General features: G+C 37.1%; 1 protein-coding gene across 1 annotated transcript; it reads left to right on the top strand.

Annotated features, from left to right (window-relative positions):
- The first annotated feature begins 1,265 nt into the window (after positions 1-1,265).
- On the top strand, positions 1,266-20,319 carry AKIRIN2 (akirin 2). Its single transcript, XM_029944125.1, has 5 exons — positions 1,266-2,085; positions 16,839-16,982; positions 18,197-18,346; positions 19,334-19,405; positions 19,639-20,319. Exons 1-5 carry the CDS (start codon positions 1,851-1,853, stop codon positions 19,647-19,649), a joined length of 612 nt encoding a protein of 203 aa, XP_029799985.1. The 5' UTR covers positions 1,266-1,850; the 3' UTR covers positions 19,650-20,319.
- The last annotated feature ends 23 nt before the right edge of the window (positions 20,320-20,342 follow it).

Below are 20,342 nucleotides of genomic sequence, written 5' to 3'. Positions count from 1 at the left end.
TTTATGTTTCATGGTTTTAGAATTTAGCAAAAATTTACTTATATATATTAAGTGTCAGAGTTAAGCTGTTGTTTCATTAAAATGGGATCTTTTAAAAAGATATGTCCCAAACAATATATCTTAAAATTAGTGCAGCTTAGCTGTTGACACAATGTGATCAGGTCTGCTAATCTTTAAGGTGTTGAACAATTAAATAAAACAAGAATATATTAAACTAATGTCAAAATGCTATAAGTAATAATAGACAAAATGGTACAAACTATCTTTTAGTTACCAAGTGACAGGAATAAGCATTGGAAGCCAGTATTTGATAGCCATGATCATTTGATAATATGGCATTCACGTAAATAACTTGTTTCCTTTTGGACTAGTGATAGCTTCCCTAGGCAAAAGACTGGTGACAGTTTTTTTTTATATATTATTCATGCCTATTTGACCTTATTTTAGATACTTGAATAATAGTACAACTTTTACAAAAAGTTGTTTTCTTTGCTTATGAAATGGTTTCATTATCTACTTCCTAGACATTTCATTAGGTATTTTACTTCTTATAGTTCACAAGTTATACTACAATATTCAACAGATAATACAATTTCTGGTATCACTTGCTTTTTAGCCAAAGCGAAACAATTTGGTCTTTCAAATCTGTTTATTTACAAGGCAAAGCATCCAGTTCAGTCAAGGATCCAGTAACCTATACTATTACTGTTGTTCTCCCTTGCTGTCCTAAATATGTTCCATAATATTATTTCCTACGCTCTCATTATGACAGGTTTTGGTTTGGGCACTTTTATTACCGAAATTTAATCTGTCTTAATTGTTAGGTTGACAAAGTTTTCTATTTCCCATTTGTTAAATCATTGTGGGGATGGTATTAGAACAACTATGTCCTGAAATTTAAAGGACTTTTAAGCCTCGCCTCGCCTCGCCTCGCCTCGCCTCGCCTCGCCTCTCTCTCTCTCTCTCTCTCTCCCTCTCTCCCTCGCCTCTCTCCCCTCTCTCTCTCTCTCACACAGCCTTTTCATTTTTTCTTTTACTTAGTTCGTTTTACACTCAGGCTGTGCAGGGGATTTAAATTCCAACCCGGAACTCGGAATGGCGCGCCTTGAATGACGGGAGTCGTAGTTTTCGTGACTCCTCTGTAATCGCTTTTCACGCCTATTCCCTTCCACAGTGAAAAACTACAACTCCCAGAACGCACCTGCGGGTGTCTACTCCCAGGCGCACGCGCCCTGAGGCCGCAGAATTTGAATCGGCGGCGTTGTTATTGACGCCATATTGGGGCCGGCGGCGGGTGGAATAGTCGTACAGTGGAGGGGGAAGCGACTGGACGTGTTTGCTTGAGCTCCTGCCGCCGCCGCCGCCGCCTTGTAATCCCTCCACATCGACTGCCGCTCTCAAGCTTCTGACCATACTCGGGCGTATTCGTAGCCGCGTTCCAGCCTCATACCTCACCGGGCTGGTATCGACTTCTGAAGGGAGCCGGTCTCAGCGCAGGAGCGCCTCGGGCGCGGCGCAAAGCTCGAACGGACGGCGGGGGCGGCTAGAGTCTCTCCCGAGGGAGCTGCGCCCGAGGAGGCGGAAGACCCCCCCCCTGAAGCGGCTGTCTCGAGCTGCCGCCACCGCCCCTCCCGTTCTCGCCCGGGCCGGCCGGGCCACTGCCCCTGCCGCGGAGGCAGCGGCGGCCGCGGCTCTTATCTCCTCACCGGCTCTCCGTCACTCGCCTTTCTGCTGCTGAGCCCGTCGGTTAGGCGCTCCTCGAGTCCCTGCTCTCCCCCCGCTTCCCTCGCCCTCCCCTCCCGTCACCCTTCCCCGACCCCACCCGAGCCCGGCCCTCGGCTGCCCCGGCCATGGCGTGTGGAGCCACTCTGAAAAGGACTCTGGATTTCGACCCGCTGCTGAGCCCGGCGTCCCCGAAGCGGAGGCGATGTGCGCCATTGTCGGCGCCCACCTCGGCTGCTGCCTCTCAGTCGTCGGCGGCAGCCACCGCCGCCGCCTCCTTTTCGGCTGCCGCCGCCTCGCCGCAGAAGTATCTCCGAATGGAACCGTCCCCCTTCGGCGACGTCTCCTCCCGTCTCACCACAGGTGGGACTTGGCCCCGCGGCCGCCGGGGTGGGCGAGAGAACGGGAGTCCCGGGACGCGGCCTCAGGGGTGGGGGTGCCGGACTGGTGCTCGTTCTTAGCAAAGTAGTAGACACGTTTCTTTCAGTTAGATCCTCCAGCCTCGGCGACACAATAGAAATGGCCTGATGTCAAGGGGGTGGAGGAGTCGGGAGGTGGGGAGGCAAGGCCGTGCCTTGCCGGGTATTGTGGGGAAGAGGAAGATCTTTTCTTTGGGCTGAATGATTGGAATTGAGTGTTTCCGTAGTCTGGAGAGCCCCAGCGGAAATGATCAGAGAGGGCGATATTATTCATAAATTTAGGCGAGATATGGGTCACATTTCACCCGAATCTCGATGTATGTCTGCTTGAATCGATTGGTTGCAGCTATTAACTGTGGGACTGGGTGGTTTGAGGCGAGGCGACAGCCCCTCCTCCAGTTCAGACATGGCTGATTTTAGTACCGAGGGGGTGGGGGGGGGGGGGATGGATGTCACTGGGGCGAGATCTAGGCCTGTCATTAATCACCCACAAGAACGCCACTTTGGCTGAGTCAAGACCTGTTTCCCTAGCAGGGTCAACAACAAAGAAAATGCTCTTCCCGAGTACTGTAATATGATCGTACTATACGTCTAGATCCTGAGAAACTTGAACTTTTAATGAAAAGCGAATTGTATTGAAAATTGGGGCCGAGGAGTTGCTCCTAGTTGGAGGTGCTTTATGTCTGCTCCACAAAGTGTGGTGGGGGAGAAGAGCCTAGGCCTTGAGAATAATAAAGAAATCAACCCAAGATTCCAAGGGACTGAAGTGTTTTTGCTTTTCATCTTGAAACATTTCCTGAAAGTGACTATGGGGAAATGCCTTTTGGCTGCTTTATACTGCATGTGTATACTCAGTTTTTTTCTGTACTTTAAAAATCCTTGTGTGCCCCTGGCACAGTCCTAAGGTAGATAAGCTTTTGTGGGCTGGTGGTGTAATCTGTTTTCTTTGTGTGTATAGCATGCAGAGGTTTCATGTTTGAGCCTTTGGTAATATCTGCAGACAAAGCCTTTTCATAGTTTTAAGTGTTTTGTTATTAGCTTTTAAAAAACCTGTGGGCAGTATGTATCTCTACAATTGGTAACTTCCATTTTGAATTGTTTTAGTCAAGTCAGATTTTTAAATATCCTTCCTCAAATGCCTAGGCTACCATTTATGCTATTAAATATTTGAATATTTGATCTAACTTAAGGATATACTATTTTAGAGTTGTGAGTTTTCAGAGGCGTTCTCAGATAATTTTATATAGCAACCATACCTTAACTGTCTTGTATGTAAAGGCATTCATTGATTTACTGTTAGGCGTTGCATTAAAAAAGAAACCATCAGTGTTAAGAATGAGCTCCTGATGATTATAACATTATTTTTGGAGTTTGTCTGTTTTAATCAAATGGTATCACTGAAAATTGAAATGATACCTAGGAATCTGTACTTAACAAATAAGGCCACTTAAAAATAGCCCTGGCTAACCAACCATAAATTTCAGCGGAGCTGGTGAATTAATACAGTGTTAGGTTTGGGAGTTAAAGTATATCTCCGTGCTGCAGTAGTTCTGAGCATATGTGGTAAACTGGCCAGAAACTATGTTTGTCTTCACTTTAAAGGGAACTTATTCAGATAGAATTGTGATCCTTTCCAAATTTGTCATTTCATCGATGTATTTGTAGTGTTGGTTACTGCAGTTGGTCCCATGTTGTAAAAATTTCAGTTGAATTGACTATAATAGTAAAATGACTGGAGTTAGTGAAATTGTTTAATCCTGAGTGCACATACACACATTTCCCAAAATACTGCTGTCTTCTGTTCTTCCAGGTGTATTTGACATCTGTTTTGGGAGTTTGGTTATGCCCTGAACTCTTAAAGTCACACCCTAATTGATAGTTTTGAGTGTGTTAAAAGTTATGTAAGCTTTTTCAACTTAATTGACTTGAGAAAAGCAGTTGAAATTGCTAAAGTTTTAAATTAAAAAAATTTTTTTACTGTAATTTTGAATGACATTCTGCATGTAATTTAATTTGGCTTTGTTCTTAGATGGCCAGCTTGCGCAGGCTCCTGTATGGTTTTTGTAATAATGTTATAATGGGAGCTGCAGTGTTGTGCAGGTATCAAAGAGCTTTTCAGTTTTTATGTCCCCAAATGTGGAAGTAATCTTTCCAAGCATTCAATTTTTAGATCCTTGTTTCAACAGTTGTGATTCTCAAACTTTCCAAGAGTGAATATCTGTATATCCTTAGCTGAAATAAGTAGCTAGGGTTGGAAATGGAAAGTGACTTACCAAGTTGAGATTGGGACTCTGTGGGAACTTTGTTTCCATTTCTGTGAGTTCAAATATAACTTAAGCAATTTAGAACTAGAGTACTGAAGTGAATTTTTTTCACTTTTTTAAATTATGCATATAATTTAGCGTTTTATCATCATTCTTTCCTGGATACTAAAAAGTGTGTTTTGATGTGTAGCTGAAATCATGTTGTGGCTTTACAAGTAGTGTCAGACACTTGAACATCTGTTTTAACCCTGCTTTATTTTAGTCATTTCAGGAAGGTGATTCCAAAGTTTGATTTTATGACTATTATTTAAAATCTTTATCTTTCAAACTGTTGCAGCTTAATGTGAGGAAAAAGGAAAGGGCTGGCAAAAAAAAAAAAGTTTTATTGGAACACAGGTTTTGTTTTTTTTTTTTAAAGTATGGTCCATTACAAGCTACAACAGCAGAGCTAGTATTTGTTTTTTTGTTTTTAATTTTTTGTGTGTGTGTGTGTGTGTGTTTTTTATTTATTTTTGAGAGACAGAAACAGCGTGAGCAGGAGAGGGTCAGAGAGAGAGGGAGACACAGAATCCGAAGTAGGCTCCAGGCTCTGAGCTGTCAGCACAGAGTCCGACACAGGGCTCAAACCCACAAACCGTGAGATCATGACCTGAGCGGAAGCCGGACGCTTAACCGACTGAGCCACCCAGGCGCCCCACTATTTGTGAAAGAGATTGCATTTTCCCCCAAGCTCAAGTATTTCCTGCCTAATCCTTCACAGAAAAAGTGTGTCCACCACTGCTCAGTGGGCAGTGAAGAGTATAATGCCCAGATGTGAAAAAGGGAAAAGTTAATGATATGGAAGGGTGGAGAATTGACTAGTTGGGAAAATGAAGACCTCTGCTAGCTGCATCAGTACGCACCCTGGTATATTAGTTGAAAACAGATTTCAGAGTGTTCTGTATTCTTCATTAGTTTTTGAAACATCTCAGAATATTATCTCTAGGCCAAAATTGTCACAACATTCCCCAGAATAAAATTATTTTAATAAAACTGAAACATCCTGTACTGTTACAAATTACTATCAGTCAAATCAAACACATTGTTTTTCATACTTGTGTACTGGATGAATGATTTGGTTAAGAGATCCTTCTGTGGATGTCAACTATTTGGTAATTTGCTAGGCACTTTTATTATACACATTATTTAGGTCTTGTTACCATTGCTCTAGTCTTAGGAATTGACTTGGATGAAGAGTTAAATTCCTTTGTAAGAACTCATTGTATTTGCTGGAAACTTGCCATTAAAAATGGAAATTGCAGCTTGTGAATGGGGAAGGGTTTACAGGAACTTAGATTGTTCAGTAGACATTGATGCATGCCTGCAAACGGAGACACCAGCTGGCTTAAATGAAGTATAAACGGTTCTAGGCAAACAAAATGAGATGTCTGTTGCAGGAGGCAGCATTTCACTTCAGATGTCATTTATATTGAGCCAGAAGTGTTTTTAATATTTTGTGGTTATTTAGACAGCTGTTAAGTTGCTTCTAGTTTCTCCGTGGATTTGGCAAATAGATGGTTTTTAATGGTCTTTGTACTTCAAATTTTAAACCTGATATTTTGCTTAATACTGTGTATGCAGCTGCAGTTATTTCATATTTCTATGGATTATGCATTTAAGAATCGTATTAAGTTTATGGCCTTTAAGAGCAGTATTCGTTACTGAGCTTCTTATTTTTAATAGAAAAATAAAACCTAACTTGAGCACAGAAACAATAAGGTAAACATGGCTAGGTTAGAAAGAAGTTAGACCTTCATTAGGTATAGATGCTACAGTTACCATGATTGCCACAGACATAATCTGAGAGGTAATGGAGGATAATAAATTTCTGGAGTTTTTGAATGGCTTCATAGGGAAAAAAATACACTGGGTAAGAACTCAGATCTCATCCTAAGTGTTTGATGGACTCAGGTGAGAGAGAGCGAGACAAGGAGAGAGCCTGTGCTGGGGAGGGGCAGAGAGAAAGGGAGAGATCATCCCAAGCAGGCTCCTTGCTGTCTTGGCGCTGGAACTTCATGAACCATGAGATCATGCCTGAGCTGAAATCAAGAGTAAGAGGCCTAACCTACTGAGCTACCCAGGTGCCCAGAAAATCACTTCTGTTTTTAAAGGTTGTAAGTTAAAACATTATGTGGAAGTGCTCTGCTTTGCATATTTTTTCTATTTGAAAATAAACTTTTGATTCTCCTTCCACTTAAGAATGCAGAATGATAATATGTATTAGGTTTGGACCTCTTGGATAGGTGATCATGAAACTAGATAATGGTGTTGGGTGTTGGTTAAGTACCTATAACTAATTAACCAGCAAGTTGTGGTCGGTGCCTGCAGTCTTTGCATTAACTCTGTGGTAGTACTGTTGACTCAGATCTTCTCTAAGCACATGTGAAACCACAATGAACTACTTGCCTTTTAGAAGACTACTTTGAAAAAAATGTGAAGGGTGGAATACTTGTTCAAGCTTACATGAACCCGACATCTGCAGTCTGGCATCTGCAGATGGCAAAGAGGTCTTGAACAAATGAGCTTTTTAGTTCAAGAGAGTCATCTTTAGTTTTGAGTTTAGGGGTCCTAGAACTCCACTTACCAGTGTTTCTCAGCGTTCTAAACACATCTGGGAAATGTGATCTGTCAGCAGCAGTCTTGTAGCAAAGACTGTTAATAGTAATTGCCCCCTGAATTTTGAGAAGATATGATGGGTTATAGTTTGAAGTAATCCCAAAGGTATTATCTGCCATACCTTCCTTCTTAGTTAATGTCTTAATCACAAAGAAGTAATTTCTGTTCTACCCTTCATTCTGCACCAGTTTTACTTTATACTGTTCCATAACAATATAGCCACAATTCTTAGAACATGTTTTGAAAAAAGATTGTCACTGAAACAAGTGAGTAGTAATAAGTATAGTGATTAGTTTAATTCTGAACAATATTTTTCTTGATGTATACTTCTCAGTATTCCCTCATTTTTCTGGACAGTGATGATAAACATAGGATTTAATCATTTACAGAGATCTCGTTTGAGGAAACACATTTTTAAAGTTTTTACATGATATTTAGGAGAAATGGTTTATAATATTTCTGGTCTTTTATTTCTAAAGGAATTAAATGATTTATGTTATAACAAGTTTCTCCCATGATAAGATAATGAAGCTCCATTGACCAGGAAGGGAATCCTTGCAGATAAATTAAAACTGTATGTCATATAGTCAGCTTTGGTATTTATTTTGGGCCTTTTGATTAGAATTTTGCAATATGCCAGACTGTGGAATCTTCCCCGTGATGGTAGACTTTTTTCGGGGGCGGTAGTGGTTTTTAACCTTCCCGCATTGAAAAACAGCTCATAATATTCTTATAGTTTGTCTTGGGGTTTATAATTTGCTTTCATCCTCCTTTAAAAATTATAAGTCATTATTTTGTTACAAATGTCATAGGTAGATCATCCTGAAATATACTAGTGCTTTGCAACATTTTGGTTTTAGTAAATTGGTAATCTTTCCATTAATACATTTTTTTGGGGTTTGACTTAATTTTTAGTTTCTAGGTTCGATTCATGTACCTGGTTTTTCTCAACATTATTAAAATCTAAATATTTACTCCAGAAGTTACTTGTTCAAGCTTTTTAATGAACCTCATTTGAGTTCCAGGTACTGTGCTGGTTAAACAAAGACACAGGCTCTGAAGGAGGAGTGCCACCATTGTGGATACTTTATTAACTAGCTAAATTTGAATAAAAACACTATAATCTTTATGCTTTCAGTGTAACCAATTTTTTAAACTATTTTTATTTTTTTTAATTTTTGGGAGTGTGGGGGGACGAGCATGAGAATCCCAAGTAGGGTCTGCACTGTCAGAGCAGAGCTTGACATGGGGCTTGAACCACAAACCATGAGATCATGATCTGAGCTGAAATCAAGAGTTGGATGCTTAACCGACTGAGTCACTCAGGCGCCCCATGTTTTATTTATTTAAAAAAATATATATATTGTATATATCTACATGAATATATATTGTTGAATTGATCTAGCAATTAAAGAATAGAATGTAGAGTTTAGTTTGAAAGATTAGATAAAGCCAATTTTTTCATGCATTCTTGTCCTTGAACTTTGCCTTTTAATTGTTATAGAACATTGCCTTGTTCTGTTATTAAAGTGTAATTCTCTGGAAGAAAAACTTTTCTTAGTTTTAGGTTGCAGTGACAGAATAGGGGAACTTGATGCTCACTAACAACCATCCATCACCTAAGGTGAAATGGTACATTATCAGAGGCTGGCACTGTAATCAGTCCTGTATGTATGGCAATGCTGACCTACCAATTTAGAATAATTTCTCCCTTATAAAACATCAGTAAAACATTTTGGTTAGATATAGATGGCTATCCTATGAGGAGACAGTTTAGAGATGTTGAAGTCTCCCTTATATAAATATCTGAATGTAACAAGGAAGAGTTTTTATTTGTATAAATAATTATTTTGTTATAACCAGTTTAGGGCTCTGGGTAAATAAGAATTATACACTGCTTGGTTACTGTTTTCCTAACAACAGAGTTTGAAGTTTCAGGGCATGAAGTATCAATAATACATAGTAGTAATTCCTCTATTCTGACATCCTTTTTTTTTTTTTTTTTTTTAAGTTTCTTTCTTATGATTTATTGTAACTTTAGGTACTTGTGGAATACAGGCTAGGTGTTGTATGTAGTAATACAGTACTACTGGGAAGGGCAGCAGATGTTGAGCATAAGCCCTGAGGTCGGGCTTGGCCCTGACTTGTTCCAGCTGTGTGACCTTTCAGAAGACATTGAAACAAAGCCACATTTTCTTCATCTATAAAATAATGTACATGATTTTAGTAATGTCTGACTCCTTAGGATGGGTTATGAGGCTTAAGAGCATTTCCTGTGCCTAAGTGTTGGAGATGGTCACAGTGGAGCAACCTCAAATGGGACTTTATTCACTGTTCAACAATTCTGCCATTTCAGTGAATAATCTTGTCTTCAACTTCACAGATAACATAGAAATCATCTAATGACAGCTTCATTTTTTCCAGTACTAACACTACCAATAGTTGTGCTATCTTATTATCCTTTGAGTATTGCTGAGGATGTTTAAATGAGATAATTAAAGCACTTTACACAGTGAGGGAAGGATCCTACTTCTCCAAAGGAATAATATTTTTTCTCTTTCAACTGGACCTTTGCTTTGGCTTTAAATACTGTCAAAACTCCCATTATAAAGCAATAAATAAAACATCCTCATTTTCCTCCATCAGTCATCCATATTCCTCACTTCAAAATCAAATTCAGAGAGCTTTCAACTTTCATAAGTCTGTTTGCTTCCATTTCTTCAGTTCTTAGGTATTTATGCCTCAAATAGCTCTTGTCAAGTCAACAATGATTTATTTCCATGGCACATAATCAGCCCTTATCTTGTTTGACCCTCCTTACAGCATTTATACTGCTCTCCCACTCACTTCTTTTTGAAACACATTTTCTCACTTCTGTGATAACACTTCCACTTCTCCCTGTTTGGGTTGTGTGGTTTTTTTTTTTTTTTTTGGTTTTCATCTGACCATTAAACTTAGAGGAGTTCTTAGTTCTAGGTTCAGCTGCAGTCCTCTCTAATAGCTCTCTAAGCAATCACATGCATACTCCTGACTTGGCTTTTCACTTACAGATGAAGCTCTAATTTATATCTTTAGTTCAGGTCATTCCTCTCAGTTCTGGTCATGGTGAATTTATTTATTTATTGTTAGATATTCCCCCCAAAGTCAGGATTTTTGTGAAAATCTGTTGATTTTTAAATATTCATAGCTAATATACAAAATAAGTGGGATAAACAAAAGATGTCTGTGGACTTCCAGTCATTGCCTTCTGGTATGAAAGGTAGTCTTAATTACTTTTTAAAACAACATGTAATGAAAAAGCAAATGCACTTGTTCACCTTCAGTCACATAACATGATTTCATATTTTAAGAAACAGGTGTTAGGAAAAATGAATCAATATATGTAAACATGTAGTGAGTCTAAATTTAATTTGATTTATAATCAAGTTTAAATTGGTTACAGAATATTTTCCTGCTAGGGAGGGGCATGTCTAATAGTGTATTACAAAAGCCTTGCAGGTTAGGGTGGCAAAATGAATTTAGATTACTTAGTAAATGAAGTAAGTCTCTGTGTTACTGCTTTCCTTCTCCCCTCCATTTCCCAGAATGTCCAGTCATAAGTAGCCACTTTTCTTATTTGCTATAGTAGGGACGTTGCTATTTTAAGCAGGGGATAGAAACCTAAATGCCCATAGTTCCAGGCAAGTAATACAAATGAGTGAAGTAAACTACAAGGGAATTCGTGAATTCCAACCTTGCTACTGATCTGCAGAATCTCAGGCTCCATCCCTCACAGTCTTCATTTTAACAAAATCACCAGGTGATAGGTGTGTGTGCATTAAAGTTTTAGAAGCACTTGAGAATTTCTGCCCCAAAAGGTAGCAGCCACTCTTGAGGTGAATTTTGCCACATAGTTTAGTTTTCCATCCTAATAGTAGCCGGAAATCTGATGTTTAATTAAAATAATCAACTTTTAAAATATTGGGCGTAAATTCACACTTCTTTTTAAGAAGAGATTATTCAGGGGCACCTGGGTGGCTCAGTTGATTGAGCACCTGACACTTGATTTCAGCTCAGGTCATTGATCCAGGATCCTGAAATCCAGCTAAGCTGTGTCAGGCTCTACCCTCAGCTTGGAGCCTGCTTAGGATACCCCCCTTCTCCCGCCCCGCCCCCCAGCCTTTCCTTGCTCTTGTGCTTGCTTGTTACTCTTAACATTTTAAAATTTTAAAAATTTAAAAAATAATAAACTATCTAGGCCAGACATGTCTTTGGGCTCAGTTTAGCTTGCGAATCATCAGTTTGCAACCTTTGGTTTCTAGGTAAGCTATCAGTTGATGGTGTATGTCTGTGTTGGGTGCTTTAATAAGTAGTTGTAGGAGATAGATTTGTTCTTCAACTTGATTGTTGTGCCCTTGAGTCCTCCTCAAGGAGTCCACTTTATAGGCCTTACCTTTTTTTCATGGCTGAAGTTAACTGGAATAGAAGCTGGACTTTTTGCCATGGCGTTAAATGTTTTCTGTAGCATGTATGTTTTGGATTTTGGATGGTCCACTTTCCCCTCTCTCTTCCCCATTTACTACTCTTCTTATTTTCCTAGATTATAAACTCTTGGGAAGATACTTATAGATAGTAAAGAGCTAAACAACAAAACAACTTAGTTATATCCCATCCCTCTAGAATCTAGAGTAATATAAAATAGAAGTATGAAACTTATTGAGTATCAGGGAGGAACCACCTGCTGATTGAGCGCTGTTGGATTCCTTGCATTAGTGACTTCCATTGCACAGTTAATTTGTAAAATTTATACTTAGACCTGCAGGGTTTGAACAAATTGAGTCATTTATTTCAAATAACTAATCATTGGCTATTAAAGTACCATTGAAATAATAGACTTTGACTTTTACTGATTATACTTTTTCTTTCTCTTGTAGGAAAGAAATGAATGCCTCTTGTAATATATTATCAATTTAGAATCTTAGCCAATTGCTTTTAAAGTACTGTAAATAATTCCCTAATGTTTGTATAATTGTGTGCAGCTATATTATGCTTATTAGGAATCATGTTAATCCAAATAGAAGTTAAAATTCTAGATACAGTTTGACAATCTTGTGTTAAAATTTGGTTCCAGGTCCCTCTGACATAGTAGTAATTTTAGAGTGAATTACAAATGGCATCAACTCATTCTTTTCAGTGAGATAGCTCTTGGCTGGGTAAGAACATTGTCCTTAAGATTCATTCAAGGAGAACATAAGAACTGTTTTTAGTTTCTGGACAGATATCCTGGGAAAATAATTTATTTACTAAGATGGGCCTCCATTACAACTCTTAATTGAATATCTTTTAATTTATAAAGTGGAGATGGCAAACCTGTATGTAGTTGAGTGCTCTAGATTTGGTTTGTTAGGTTAATTTGGAAACAGTTCCTTATTTTTAGGTCTTACTGGCTACTGCAGGTTTTCTGTACTTAATTTGTGTTCCTGCACACAAGATTTTATTTTTAATCCCATTATTTATCTTGTCTAGATGAAATTTCACTTTTTTCCAGAGATACTCCATAAAGAAATTGGCATAGAAGGTGATACAATAAATGTCTTCTACACCTAAATCTAAAACTTAATGAGACATATTAATGTTTGATTTAGTAATTATGTCAGTAGGAAAACAACAGGTCTGTGCAGGTCTGGAGCTAAAGTTGAGTTTCACATGTCACAGATCTTTAGACATCTTATGGACTATACTCTAGAAAGACATTTGTAGTTGCTTCTAATTCTATATTCCTCCCTTTGCTCTAAGTTACATCTTGTTGCTGTTTCTCTTACTCCTTAACGATTATTTTTTAATCCCTGCAACTGTTTTCTTCTGTTTATAGTGTGACCTTATTGTGTCTAGGCTTTCTTAAGTAATCAGTGGCAACTAAGAATAATAAAACAGTTGGGGAGTAGGCCTTTTTTTTTTTTTTTAACATTTACCTAGGTTTTTTGCTGTTTTTTTTTTTTTTAACATTTCTTTGGAATATTAATCATTGATAATCTCCTACCTGTTAAGGAGGAGACTTTCTGGCAATTTTAATGGCCAATATGAGAATGAAAATGTCAGTCACAGAATTTGCTAATACTTTGGCTTTCACTTATACGTAGTTTTAGTATTTTGTGGTAAAAGTGTAATGTAGTTTTTAGGATTTTGAAAAGGGATAAAACAACCATTTGTGGTGTAGTTTGTTATGAAGATAACTGTATTTTGCTCAAAGTGATTTGCTGTAAATTCAATTGATGCTTCATAAGCTGAATATGAAGCCTGCATTATTAGAACTGGAATGTGTAACTGATAATATAAGAAGTTTCATTTCACTTTTTCTTTTTCTTTATATATATTTTTAATGTTTTATTTATTTTTGAGAGAGAGACAGCGTGAGCAGGGGAGGGTCAGAGAGAAAGACACAATCTGAAGCAGGCTCCAGGCTCTGAGCTAGCTGTCAGTACAAAGCCTGATGCGGGGCTTGAACCCACAGTACAAAGCCTGATGCGGGGCTTGAACCCACGAACCGTGATATCATGACATTAGCCGAAGCCGGATGCTCAACTGACTAAGCCACCCAGGCGCCCCTCACTAACTTTTTCTTATGTACCATAAATTGTATTGGCAATATAATGTTAGATGTTACATGTTCTTGGGATAAAATGTCACTTGCCAGTTTGATTAGTGATGGCTACATTTCAGTAGTTTAAGACTACGTAGACTTAGAAACTTTATTGATGTATAGAAGACCTTTATCCAGCTGGTGTGGAAGAAACTTCAGTCAGCCAAGTACCTAGGTTGAGCTTAGAATGTGAGTTGTGGAAAATTGAATCTGGGTAAATTTCTTGAGTTAACACCTTTAGAACTGTATACCTCTCCAAACTGAGATAAAGGACTTTGAGGCTTACCATTAGCTGAGATCTTGGTCAAGTTAAATTGGACCATTCACTGCATAACATTGTTGATTACATGTTACCAGTATTAGAGCACTTACAGGCACAGTGAGGCTTAGATGACATAGTTGCATCATATTCGACATAAAAAAAGCATTGCAGGAAATAGCATTCAGTATTCTTCAGTTCTTTAACTGACAGTATCAAGTGTTGGCAAAGATGTTGGCAAAGGAACTCCTTCATACATTGCTGGTGGGAATATAAGATGGTACTCTCTGGAAAATGGTTTGGCAGTTTCTTACAAAGTAAAGCCATGCACTTATCATATAATCAGACTATCTTGTTTCCTCTTCTAGGTATTTATCCAAGAGAAATGAAAATTTTTACGCCTGTGGCCTTGTACTTGAATATTGGTAGTAGCCTTATTCATAACAGCCCCAAATTGGAAGCAATCCAAATGTCTATTAAAAGGAGATTGGATAAGGTGTGTGTATGTAGAAACACACAGTGGAATACTAATTAATAAAAAGGGCTTAATTATTTATGAATCTCAAAAGCATTCTGGTATGTGAGAGAAGTCAGACACAAAAATCTATGCTTTTTAATGATGCCACTTATATGAAAATTTCAAAACGGCAAAAAATATTTTCAAATAGTAAAAGTAGATGAATATTGTGGTGGTGAAGGTGGTGAATAGGAGCATGAGAGAACTTTTTGGAGCAGTAAAGTTCTTTATTATGATTGTGGTGGTTCCAAGACTTGTTTGTTACATCCACATATGTTAGAAGTCATCAAAGTGTACATTTAAATTGGTGAATTCGTTTTGTAAATTATACCTTAAAATTCTTTAGCTTGTTAGGCTGTCTCAAGTATTAGATGGTATGGAAGTTTACAAACCTAAATTTTAATGTTTTACTATATCTTAAGCCCAGGCTAGATCTAAGTAGCCTATCATTTGAGATTATCAGATGAACAAATTTGAGTTTGTTACTATTGTTTTGATACATCTTAGTTGTGCTCTGACTTTGTGAAGCAAAAGGAAGACTATAATAATCTTGAAAACACTTGTGGTAATCAAAGAGTAAGTCAGTCACACAGAAGATGTTGTGGACAAGTTACTTTGAGTCTGGTACATTTGAAATCTTTGGTTATGAATAAACTTTAGGATGCTTTAAATGGCACTTTTTATCAGAATGGTGGTAGGTTTGAGTAGAAAGTGATAAATGAAGGTGGCTTGATATCTATCAGAGACCAAAAACATCCTTACTTTTAAAACTTTTTAGAATATTGCTACTAAAGAGTTCTGTTATTTAAAAAAAAAAAAAAGATATGTGTTTGTCCTGGTTGGTTTGGGAAGTTGCAGTAGTTTTGTTGGACCCCTCTATGAATCTTAGGAAACCCATTTCTAACAGGGTTCTTAACTATTCAGTAGATGGCCGTTTTATTTCACACTGGTAAATTCATTTTTAAATTACAGACTATTTCAAATAAATGGAAAAGATCTGAAAATGACTATGTTTAGTATAGACAAATGTTAAGATTCTGGAAAATGTTACAGATAAAGTACCCCTTATACAGCCATTCTAAAGTTAAATCATTCCAATGTGATTCTGTACTAGTACATAAGCTGCATATTCATGTATATAAAACAGATTTGTTTACACCACAAAATTTACATAAATGGAATCGTCTTCACTGGATGTCTTTTTGCAGCTTTTATTTTTTCAGTTAAAATAATGAAAGTGGCAGAATCTAAAATGTTTAAGGAGGAAAAAAATAACAAACGGATTGATGTCCCCTCTGGGTCTTATCTCTCAAAAAGCCCTAAAAGTTCTTACTAGAGAAGCAATATAACGTCAGAAAAGAGAATTAAATACACACCTTAAAAAAAACCAGCAGTATTAATTTTGTTTTAAAAAAGGATTGTTTTCATGTAAATTTTAGCCTTCAATCAACTTTTTAGTTCATTTTTAAATTAACATCATTGTAGACTTGATTGCTAAAGTTACACTGATATATTTATAAATCATAATAATGCCTGGCTTATTGCCATCTTAATTTTTCTTTAATTTTGCTTTGGATTGGGTTTAACAAATTTAGGGTGTGGTTTTTCACATGGATAATCTGGTGGTTGTAAGAAAGTGTTCCAAGGGAGATGTAAATCTATGGGAAGTATTTTCTAGAGAGGCTATTTTGAATTAGAAATCTTTCTAAAATGAACATACTGGCATAAAGGATAAGATCAGTAGAATTTTACCCGTTTGGATGGTTGTGGTTGAAGATAATGGTACTGTGGTATGGTGGTTTACCATTGAGTACCTGTTACATACCAATTACATTACATGGGTTTTTACCCCCAAAATTCAGAACACTTTTTGCTGTTAATGTTATAATAGTCATAGGTTCTGTTGAGTTTAATATTAATGGCCATGATCATTTATGATCATTTTTTAGTTCCCATCCATTCTATCATTTTGTTGACCCTACTGTCAGTTCCCACTGGTATGTGCTGTGTATACATAATGTGATGAATAAGTGGCCTCTGAATTTAGGGTTTTTTGAGTCTGAGTAAACTAAAGTGAACTAAAAGTTCGTAAGACTCCCTTATCTTTACATTGAATGAAAAACTTATATATCTTTTGATAATCGGTGCTCAAAAAAAAAATGGTATTGTAGAATAGCTGAATTCCAGGTGGTGTGTGTGCTATTTCTGAATGAGTTGACCCTAGTATTGCTCAAAGAATTCCTCCAGAACACCAGTATCCTGGATATTATTTGAAGAGAATATTTTCAGTAGATTGGTTGTACCAAGTAACTGTTGGAAACCCAACATTTTTTTTTTTAACTTCATAGTTTTTAATCTGGTCATTGTTTTTTTTTTTTTCTAGAACAAATTCTGTACAACATAAAACAAGAGTATAAACGCATGCAGAAGAGAAGACATTTAGAAACTAGTTTCCAACAGACAGATCCGTGTTGTACTTCAGATGCACAACCACATGCATTTCTCCTCAGTGGGCCAGCTTCACCAGGTAATAAAAGTGAAAGGAAATGTTATTTAGGATGGTGATGCAAACTTGTTTTTCTCCACTTTGATTTTAAAAGAATATATTTATACAAGTAATGTGTGATCTCTTAAAACATGGTACAAAGTAAGTGCTTCTACCTGGATTCCCACTACCCAGAGACAACCACCTAGATATAATATCCCCTAAGTGAACTTTCCCATAAGTGATAATGATTTGTACCCTTTGTTTAGGAAAAAAATAACATACCATGTATTTCTGTTAAGTATAGATGTACCTCGTCACAGTTGAATATTCTGCCAGCTTATGGATTTCCCATAATAATTTAACCATTAAGGTAGATTCCCAAAGGTGGAAAGTGGCCCTTAATGCTTAGTAAAGTTCTCAGCAAGATAGTTTTACTTGTGATGATAGTTGCCTTCCTTCTCTTCCCTGCCAGCAGGGATAAGAAAATCTGGCAGAATAAAAGAAAACATTCAGGGGCTGCTGGCTGGCTCAGTAGGTAGACAGACCTTTGAGCTCAGGGTTGTAAGTTCAAGCCCCACCTTGGGGGGGTAGTTTCCTTTAAAAAAAAAAAAAACTCAAGGACTTTAAATAAATAAAAATAGATTAGGAAACATAAAATCATTCAAAACTAAATTCTGCAGTGTTCTTGCCAGTTGGGCATGGGGTGCTGCTGGTATGTGAGTGAGTGAAACCTTGTTAAGGAAGGTTAAGGGCAGAGACTAGACTTAAATCTTCATTTAGTTAGTTTACTCACAAGATCTATTAAGTGGCAGCTTCAACTAAAAACAACTACGTATTTGGAAGTAAAGATAGCGTTAGTGGTTAAGGATTAAAGCTGGTATACTTTAATCTTGTGATAGACACAGCTCTAACAAGAATAATTAGCCAGCTGGTCCCAACCAAGCAATTTACAGAAAATCTAGTAAAGCAAGAGGAATTGGGAATACTAGAGAGAGTGACACAAAGGAGGACAAACAGCTGATAGCAAATCTGTGTATTTGAGTGTATATAAAATACTTGCAGCACTTTAATCCACAGAAGGGTAGTACTCAGAGCCTATGTTTAAAATATAACTATTTTCCAGGAATTAATGAAGTTTCGATAAGATTTAAAAATCTTTTCATATAGCAAATAATCTGAGTGCTATTTTTAATGCTTGCAGCAGTCTCTATGATGGCTCTAAATTGTGTGCTTTTCGTTAATGTTATACATAGGGACTTCATCTGCCACATCCTCGCCATTAAAAAAAGAACAGCCCTTATTCACTCTACGGCAGGTTGGGATGATCTGTGAACGTTTGTTGAAAGAACGTGAAGAGAAAGTTCGAGAAGAGTATGAAGAAATATTGAACACAAAACTTGCAGGTATGTGATGAGCTTACTTTAGATCTTTTATAGAAACTCAGTGTAAGAAATGTATTAGTTTCCACATATCCTTCATGTCAGTTAACTTACCCTGTCTATCCACTGGTTACAGTGTGTTTTCTAAGAACCAGAGAATTTCGGTTCAAGAAAGGAAGTGAACCTTCCTGTAGCTCATGGGCTTCCTTAGTGACCTCAAGAAATATTAGTTAGCCATGTAGATCAGCATTAGTATTAATGTGAACTAGATTTTTTTGGTTTTCCTGTGCTGAAAACTTGATTTCACCTATTTACCTGAATTTGGTTTTGGATTTTTAGACTACATCTTTTATGATAACTTTTATCAGTCTAGACTCTATTTATTTTTTATTGTATATGGTAACTTAAACAGGATTTCCCTGATTTAAAAAAATTTTTTTTTACACTGCAGATTTTACGGGGTACTGATAATTCAAGCTTTCTTATTCTAAAGTTGTTAAATCAAGGCGCTAATATAGGCAAGTTTGCTTAGATATGAGACATCTTTTTCTATGACATCTGATTATGTTACAGTTGGGTGCTTTGGGATATATTTGTTAGGCGTTTGTTTTCTTGTTTTCCCTTCTTGCCATAAACTGCCATTCATAGACACTTACAATAAACTTTCAGAACGGAGCAAGATGATTTTATTTCAAGCCCTTTATTTTTAATAGGGTAAGAAATAAGCTCCCCCAGCCTATACGCAGTCATGTAATTCAGACTGAAATGTAGGTTTCCTGACCAAACTTTGTGTTCTTTCCATTTGATAACACTATTATTATTATTATTATTATTATTATTATTACTACTACTACTACTACTTCTACTACTATTACTGCTACTAAGATTATGTGTCTGATCCAAAGGGCTAACTTAGAATTGTTTCATTATACATACTGGATTTTTCAGAGTTTATCTGACTCTAATAGTACATTTGCAAATCATGTAATTGATATATATCTTTATTTATAGAACAATATGATGCATTTGTGAAGTTTACGCATGATCAGATAATGCGACGATATGGAGAACAGCCTGCTAGTTGTAAGTATTTCATCTTTGAACTGAAAACAAGACAATTTTTTAAGAAGACATTTGTTATAATTATATACTCAAGAGAATTTAACAGAAAATCATGAAGAAAAAGACAACAAAACTTTATTAAGGCTTACTTTTGGTTACTTAAATATGTAGGGCGATGTTGGGGATGAAGATTGTGAATGTCTTTGAATTTTAACCTGGACTTTGCACTAATTTTCCTTTTCCTCCCCCTTTAGATGTTTCATGAATCACGTTTTCTGCATTTGTGGGCTGCCTTGTTCCTTGTTGAGTTGTTGCAAGAGGTCCTAATTATGACATGCAGCAATGCCAATAGCCCCCTGTGAATACAGGTTATTTCAAGCTTTCGTCAGTGGCAACCACTTTTAGGCAGCAACTGGTTTTGGATATTTCCCTGATGTCAGTACCATCTGGATGTGGACCTTTGCTACCTGTATTAATGCCAGTGGCCTCATTTGCTGTATCATTACAATTTGGCTTCTTATATTAATATGTTTGAAAAGGATTAAAGCTGGTATTCTAAGAACATGCCCTTCACTGGTTGTGTAAATAAAACTGTAGAATGACACTTCAGATGAAGTTAGTGTGATTTTAATTGTGCACTACAACCACACTGTAACCAGTTACTAATAATCTAGAATGTAATCCCAGGACATTTTTATTGAAGGAGGGAGGGCATTTCTGTATTCCAGGACTTCTTGGGGTTTCAGAATGGATTTTTTTAAGTTTCCTTTTTCTTTCTTTCTTTTTTTTTTTTTTTTGGTAGTTTTTATTTATTCTATCAGTCGTTTTAACAAATGTTTATAGCTGCCTCCCCCCGGTGCGTCATCGTTTTACTGCCCTTGTACTGGAATTTAGTTGGAAGAATAAAACATTTACTTCTAATCTGCTTTAATGTACAGATGGGTAGTACTTGAATAAA

The sequence above is a fragment of the Suricata suricatta genome, chromosome 7 (assembly GCF_006229205.1).
Source record: "Suricata suricatta isolate VVHF042 chromosome 7, meerkat_22Aug2017_6uvM2_HiC, whole genome shotgun sequence".
Taxonomy (NCBI): domain Eukaryota; kingdom Metazoa; phylum Chordata; class Mammalia; order Carnivora; family Herpestidae; genus Suricata; species Suricata suricatta.
The sequence above is the reverse complement of the archived record's forward strand: the minus strand, read 5'-3'. Positions and strand labels throughout refer to the sequence as shown.

Excerpts from the sequence above, each read along its gene's own strand:
- AKIRIN2 (XM_029944125.1), top strand. The coding sequence starts at position 1,851 with ATGGCGTGTGGAGCCACTCTGAAAAGGACTCTGGATTTCGACCCGCTG. Across the intron at positions 16,983-18,196 it reads CAGTGGGCCAGCTTCACCAG|GGACTTCATCTGCCACATCC; the intron begins GTAATAAAAGTG and ends TGTTATACATAG. Across the intron at positions 18,347-19,333 it reads ATTGAACACAAAACTTGCAG|AACAATATGATGCATTTGTG; the intron begins GTATGTGATGAG and ends CTTTATTTATAG.